The 8,047-nt window shown below is 30.3% G+C and overlaps 1 protein-coding gene across 1 annotated transcript; it reads left to right on the top strand.

Annotated features, from left to right (window-relative positions):
* The first annotated feature begins 748 nt into the window (after window positions 1–748).
* LOC114753377 (WAT1-related protein At1g25270-like) lies at window positions 749–5,188 on the top strand. The gene is made up of 7 exons (XM_028942073.1): window positions 749–942; window positions 1,602–1,664; window positions 2,650–2,766; window positions 3,243–3,498; window positions 3,579–3,737; window positions 3,989–4,140; window positions 4,903–5,188. Exons 1-7 carry the CDS (start codon window positions 749–751, stop codon window positions 5,186–5,188), a joined length of 1,227 nt encoding a protein of 408 aa, XP_028797906.1.
* Window positions 5,189–8,047: the final 2,859 nt, after the last annotated feature.

Below are 8,047 nucleotides of genomic sequence, written 5' to 3'. Positions count from 1 at the left end.
ATAAAATTAGAGATACAGTTCTGCCTGTAAATTCATTTACATTGACATTGACACACACAGAGTATAGAAGTTGTCTCATATTTTATTAATTTATTTTGCTATTTTATCCCTATTTAATTATTTATATGACTCATATCATTGTATTTAATTTTCACACATTTCTCTCAATCACATATTTTCTCTCTTCTACATAAATGATGATTTTTGGGCAAAATGTTATATTTTTTGCGTATTTATTATCTCCACTTAATTTCAACTAATATTTTGAACAACATAGTTTGCTTAGTTGTGTTTTATTAAAAGCCGAGGATAACGCATTGGGTTGTATGTACGGAAAATCGGAGAATGCGACGTCTCGCCGTATATTGGTGGGCAAGTGGTAGTGCTTGCAATCGTAAGAGCTTTAATTTATACATTATATATATATATTTATATAACTATACGTTAAACCTGAAGTGTGAAGCACTACCATAGAGGGTGACAATAATTTTTTATTAATTTTTTTACCATCGAAAAATCCCTACCAATAGTATTTAATATTTTAAGAAAAAATAAATAATAAATTCAGTACTCTTAAAAAATTATGTTTTTCTATAAATAGCTCATTTCACATACAACATTTCGTCCCAGATACACAAGCACAAAGCACTTCTTCTTCGTCCCTAGCTCGCGGCCTCCTCTCTCTGTTCTTCTCTCACCGTCTCAGCATCTGGTGGTGCCGCCGTTTCTTGCCGCGGCAGAAGAGACGATGAGGGACATATGTGAGCTGATAGATGAGTTAAAACCAGCCATCCTAATGGTTTTGGTTCAGATGCTTTATCTTGGGATTAACATTCTTTACAAACTTGTCGTTGTAGACGGCATGAACTTGCGAATTGTAATTGCATATCGTTTTGTTTTTGCCACTGCCTTTATGGCTCCTCTTGCTTTCATCTTTGAAAGGTACTTAATTTCCTTTCAGTATTCTGCTTACTGTGAAGTAAGTATATGATGAACTGTCATTAAGCTTAATGTGTGGAGATCGAGGTAAGTAATTAAGCTACCCTACTACCACAGTCAAGAGAGAAAGCTAGGTAGAGACAAAGGTAGGTTTTAACTATAGAAGGACTGATATTGAGAAGCGTAAATAAAATACTTTGTTTGCTTCCTAATATATAAGCTAGTTTAGAGGCCAGATTTTGGTGCTAAATATGGCATATCAATTCATTTTTTCCCTATATTTATTATTTTTTAAAATTAATTTATCTAACTTATATAAACTAATATATCATCTAATATTATACAGAAGTATTTTCGAAAGATTATGTTATATTTGTTATAATTAACTAATTTATTTAAATTTTTTAAACTTGTCTAAGTTAGTTAAATAGGTTTTATGTTAAGGATGGGAGAGAGTATAAAGCTTGTTTAAATTAATGGATGAGAGAAATATATAATACTTATATTATATTAGAAAAAAATGAAAAAAATGGTAGGATATGGCCCCTCCCCCCAGTTCCTCTCTCCCCACTGAGCTCATAGTTATGTATTCTTAAAGTGTGTTTTGTATAACATACAAATTATTAGTGTGAAATTGAAAGGTATTGGTGAATTTTTTGCAGGAAAAAGAGGCCAAAGATGACTTGGACTATACTGTTTCTGGGACTTATATCTGGCTTATTTGGGTATTAATTTATTAATATTATTTTACCTTTTTATATATATATATATATAATATTACTACCTCCAATCCTTAATATAAGAGCTTATTTGACTTTTATTTTGGTTTTAAATATAAGACCCCAATTCATTTTGTTTCTCATATTTATCTATTTTTTCAAGGTAATCTTTATAGTAATGATAGTTTTAGCCAATATGTTTGATTAGCAAAGATATTTTAGAAAAGACAACACCTATTTATTACAAATAACTAACTTAATTAGTTTTCTTAATCTATTCAAATTAGTCAACTAGCTCTTATATTAAGGATCGGAGATAGTACTTCAATTGCTTATTTAATTTTACTATATAATCTAATTCTGGTCATGTAGTAATGTAATATTCCTCCTGTTCTAAATATAAAACTTACTTTGCAATGTCATTTACATTACAAAATGAGTCGCATATTTAGGATCAGACAAGTACAAACGCGACTAGAATATAGTTGGGATATTACTATACAAGATTACGTGTGTTGCTCTCTTAAATGGAATGTCGAATAAAATAACAACAATGACTTAGGTTTGTCTTGTTGTCATCATATCACTTACTTGAACTACCTTTGTGAGGTAAGATATATTAATAATGTCTTCCTCATTGTTTTTTATTTATTGTTAATAGATTAAATTTTACATGTCTTTCGTATAAAATTCAAGTCATATATAAATAATCTCTTTGATGACCTTCAAAGCATAACAATAAATTTCCATAAACTTCCAAGCTTTGTAAAGATTAAGGAGTTATGTGTAAAGAGATGTTCACATAAAGAACAGATTAATTATGATTAACAATTTGTAAAAAAAAAATTTAAAAAAAATTGGGGAATCAAGAAAAATTATCAGAAATGTATAACAAATTTTTTTTTTTTATAGAATTTTAGTTTTAATTAAGAGAATTGGACATATGATTTCATCATCTTATTTATAGTTTACGAATAAATTAAATGTACAGAGGAACATTGTCACAAACATTATATTTGGAGACGTTGGCCTTAACAACAGCAACGTTCGCATCGGCAATGAACAATCTCCTTCCAGCCATGACCTTTGTCATGGCCCTGTTCTTCGGGTAATAGCTTCTTTGGCAATCATGCACAATTACCATTTTGTCCTTACAAAGCAGTTTAGATTTATATTTATTGTGAATCTTTTTCCCTTTTATTTATTATTGTTTGATTTTATATCATATTTGGGCACATACATATTTTATTTTAATTTGCTTAATTGTGTTGGTTGGTATTTGCAATGATATAATCTTCTTTTGACTTTGTTAAGGATCTCCTACTTGGCTTCCACTAGTTTCACTTAATTTCATTATGGGTAGACAAATAACAATTTTACATTCTAAAGTAAATAATTAGGTTCATAACATTGTATTAATTATTAAATTTAACCCAGTTAACTATTTTTACCAATAAATTGATGAACTAGTTCTTTGACAGATTTGGTCAAAAGTTATTGAAAAATTATTCAGTTTGACTCAAACTGTAATTTATTCTTTTAATAAAATTAATTAAAAATTTGCAATTAATAAATTATGATCAGGTTGGAGAAATTGAATTGGAAAGCAGCAGCCGGGAAAGCTAAGATCATCGGGACCTTAATAGGAATTAGTGGGGCCATGCTTCTCACCCTCTACAAGGGTGCACGGATCCCCACTCCTTCCTTCCACGTCACCGTTTTACGCCCTCTAACCAGCCACGTGGCATCTTCCCACTCTTCCTCCGGTGGGAACACGCTCTTGGGTGCACTCGCTGCCGTGGGCGGCATCTCCTCGTTCTCTATGTGGCTCATCGTCCAGGTCCCTTATCATTTTGACCCGCTTGTCGTTTTGATCCTTGATGTTGTCGTTTACTCTAAGTTTCCATTTTTATTGTGCAGAGTAAGATGAGCAAGAGATATCCATGTCATTACTCAAGCACCGCATTGATGAGTTTTGCAGCTTCGGTGTTTTCTGTTGGGTTTGCTCTTTGCAGTGAAAGGGATTGGAATCAATGGAAATTGGGTTGGAACATAAGGCTCTTAACTGTGGCTTATGCAGTATGTGATTTTATTTTAATTTATTAATCAATTATACCCCTTCCAATCTTAAATATAAGACTCACTTTGTAGTGTAATTTACACTACAAAATATGTTTTATATTTAAGACAAAAAGAGCACCATATCGATTGACGACTAAAAAGTATTTAGCACAAATTTATATATATGGTGAATTATCTTATATTTGTATATTAATATATATATGTTATTATATATAAAGTGTCATGTAAATTATGTATTGTGTGTGTAGGGATTGGTGCCAGCAGGGGTGAATGTGGTGATGATAGCATGGTGTGTGCACAAAAGAGGACCTCTATTTGTATCAGTGTTTAATCCTCTCTTGCTTTTGTTCTTGGCTTTTGTTGGATCTTTCTTTATGGATGAGATGCTTCACCTCGGAAGGTACGTACACATATCTAATCTTTGCCTCTCAAATTTACTTTTTCCCTTAATAAATGACAATTTGAAATCAAATGAGAAGGATGTATACTGTTATTTTAGAATTATGGATATAATTATGAAATTATTACATCACCTATAAGAAACTTTGTCTCACTAAGTTGGTTACATAGGTCATATGAATATTATATTATTGGGCATAACAACAACTAATTCTTTTGAGAATAATGATTAAATGTATTTGATAGTCCCTTGAGTCTTAAATGTAAGACCTGGTAGAATGATTTGCTTTGATCTTAAATATAAAACTTTAATTTACTTTACCTTTTAAATTTATAATTTTTTCTTAAACTCTCTCGATTGATTGTATATATCCATGGAGTTTTCTAGTAAGAAAATAATTTTTAATACAAATAATTGAATGAAATACATTAGGAAAATCAATACAAGTAACTAACTTAACTAATTTTTTTAAATCTCTATCAATCACTTGTCCTGTTTCTAAATGTAGGATGAGAGGATTTTTTTTGTTTTTGTTTTTGGTATCGTTTTGTTTCTAAAAATACTCACATGAATGTAGAGTTCATATGCTAAACGTAAGTAACAACTAATACGAGTTTTGTTACATCACATAAAATACGATAAATGAGTTGCTTGTGACTCATCAATAGTACAGTTAATTAGAGTTTTTATATTACATATAAAATCTATAGACAGTGTAATAAAATAATTTGGCTTATAGTATAAAATTGTGATCATATGCAGTATAATTGGAGGAGTGCTGATAGTGTGTGGATTATATATGGTTTTATGGGGCAAAGCCAAAGAGATGAAGATGATGAATCTTTTGGATGTCCCATCACAGACCCTCCACGTGTCATCCCCTTCAGTTGAGATCATCGTCAAATCCTCCATTGGTGACCAGAAAGGCAACAATCTTAGTGCTTCAAACGTTGTTAACGGGGATCACCAAGATTCATCAGAAAATGGAAATAAAGTAATACGAGATGATGATGGGAAGAATCAAGAGTACATCATATCAAGAAACTAATTAGTCTGAGACGCTTTGAAATAGATCGATTAAGTCTGATATTTGGGCGTTGGTTTTTAATGTTTTGGGAATGATCACATATTCCAGCATTGTAATGGATGGATACGCTTGTTGTGGAAAAATTTTAAAATTAATTTCTCTCTTCAAATTGTTGGTTTTTTTTTTCTTTTTATAATGAAAAAGTTGATCGGGTGAAAACAAGTCTTATGATTTAATACAACCAATAAGGCAGGATCAATCTGAGATTGTTTGGAACTGAATACTCCATGCCATTAGCAGAAGCGGACCACATGACCACCGCTCTAGCTTGTGCAGTAACCTGTCTCGGTCCAACTGCTCTCCGGTTAAAACCCCCATTACGGTTTAACCAAACTTGCCTACAGACGACAGCGAACCAGACGTTCCACTTGAAACCCGAGACCACACAGCGTTGCTTAACATTCCACATAATCCAACTCTGCACATCCCGAATGGAGAAAAAAGCTTCACTGATCAGTTCAGGTACCACATCTAACCAGCAAGCCCGAGCAACATGACAGTCACGAACAGTATTTAAAACATCTTCATTCGCTTCATGACACATGTCGCACAAAGCGTGCCCATGTAGCTCTATCTATTCTCATTGTGTTAGTAAATAATCTCTGCCTCACTCAAAGCCATAAGAACAATCTACAACGTTCGGGTACCTGTATTTCCATAGAGCTCGCCAAGTACCATGAAAACGCGGCCCCGTGTCCCTCCCTAACATCGAATAAGCCGACCGCACAGAAAATCCCCATTATTATTATTAAACCACGTCGGCATATATTCTCTAGAAATCTGTAAAGGTGGATAATTTCTTAATAGCACTCAGAACTGAAACAGGAAGGAACTCTTGCATCTTATTCCAATACGGTGCCACATTAATTTTCTTCACGCATAAGTGGAGAAATCTCGCATAAAGCATAATTGCGCAAGGGTTCTAGATTAGGACATAGTTGGGTCGTTATATTTTAAGACGGACTCTATAAATTAAGGTTTTTAATAGTTTCAATAAAATATACTTTCTCTGGTTTATTATATTCCTCTGATCCTTAATATAGGATATAGTTAACTAATTTGAGTTTATTAAATATGTTAGTTAAATTAATTAATATGATATGTTTTTTCTAAAACACTCTGATCATCTTTCTTCATTCCCTCCCTCTCCTATTTGATTATTATTGGGGGGATATTAATAAGGTTAATTTGAAAAAAATTGATAAACATATAAAAAGTCTTGTATATAGAACTAACATCAACTTTTAAATTATATCCTACATTAAGGATCGGATAATTATAAGTCAATTTAATTAGTTCATCATTATTAAAACAATGGTATTTAACTCATTAAATATGTTTCAAATTTAAATATATTTTTAATTTTATCCATATTAATGAGGTTGTGAGGGAGAGAGAGAAAAAACAATAAGCTACATTTAAACATTGACAGATATGTATTACTCTGTCTCTTATTATAAGATCATTTTAACTAAATTATGCGGTTTAATTAAGAAAAACAGTTAAAATTAGTTAAAAAACAATTAATATGTAGTAAATATAATTTTTTTCCGAATATACCCCTATATATAAATGGGTAGATGTGAGAGAGTATTAGTAAAATAAATAAAGAAAGAGAATCTATTAAATGTATTAAATTAGAGATAAAATAGGTAATAATACATTAAATGTTCAGGCAAACTTAAAAGAGATCTTATAAAAAGAAACAATCCTATTCAAAAATTGGATCTTATAATAAGGGATTGAGAGATCACCAATTACTTTTCAAATAACTTATATGATTTTTTTAAAAGTGACTTATATTATGAATCAAGAAATAATTAAAAAACACTTTATAAATAGTGAAATACTTTTGGTAGAATCATTACTATTATTATTGTTGTTACTGATGTTTCAACTTTCGAGAAAATTCTTTGAGGTTGTCATCATTCTCAGCAAACTCACCCGTTAATTAAATGGCATTGAAAAGCCACCAACGTTAGTGGAGTCTCTCTCATCCATCATTATATTCCATCACTTCACTCACGTCCACAAATTGACAGAGTTATGGGCTCACTGTTGAAATTAATAATAATATCTCCACTTTCTTTTTCATACCAAGCTAGCAACTTTTTAATAAACAGAATATTAAGTTATAATTTATTTTCCATTTCTAGACTTATCTTAAGATCTGTTTGAATTGGCGGTTAAAAAAATTATTTTTTAATCTGAATTTTAAAAAATGATATTAGGTCAAAGGTATATTGGGTAAATAGTTTATGTTTGGATTCACTTTTATAAAAGTTAGTTTATAAAGTAGAAAAGTTATTTGGATTATGATTAGATAAGTAAGTTTAGTTTATAGAATGACCAAAATAGGTATGACCTTTATTAAATAATAAAAAATAATTAAAAATATGAATTTACAAATATAATAATCTAAATTGTTATAATAGGAAGAAGTTCTATATAATGAATAAAATATATTTACATTAATGTGGAAATTTTTTAACCAAATAATATTACATAATTAATTTGATGATATACTCTATACAATTTATGTATATATAAAATGAAAAATAATATCAAATATGTAAAACTTGTTTAAAACATATTTTTAATTTAAAAGACGATTAAAAATAAATAGGTAAAATTAGTTGGAAGCATAAGAAATATGCAAAGAGAAGTATAGGACAACATAAATATAGGGGTAAAATATATTTTGATTTTGAAAGTTACTTTTGGATAAGCAAGACAAGCCATATAAAAATTAACTTATGACTTAAGTGGCTTTTTGAGGTAAAATGACTTTAGTCAAAAGTGATGCCAAACATGATAATA

Source organism: Neltuma alba, unplaced genomic scaffold, assembly GCF_004799145.2.
Source record: "Neltuma alba isolate B1F8T4 unplaced genomic scaffold, ASM479914v2 tig00007892_pilon, whole genome shotgun sequence".
Lineage (NCBI taxonomy): Eukaryota > Viridiplantae > Streptophyta > Magnoliopsida > Fabales > Fabaceae > Neltuma > Neltuma alba.
This window is presented reverse-complemented; position numbering and strand designations above follow the sequence as displayed.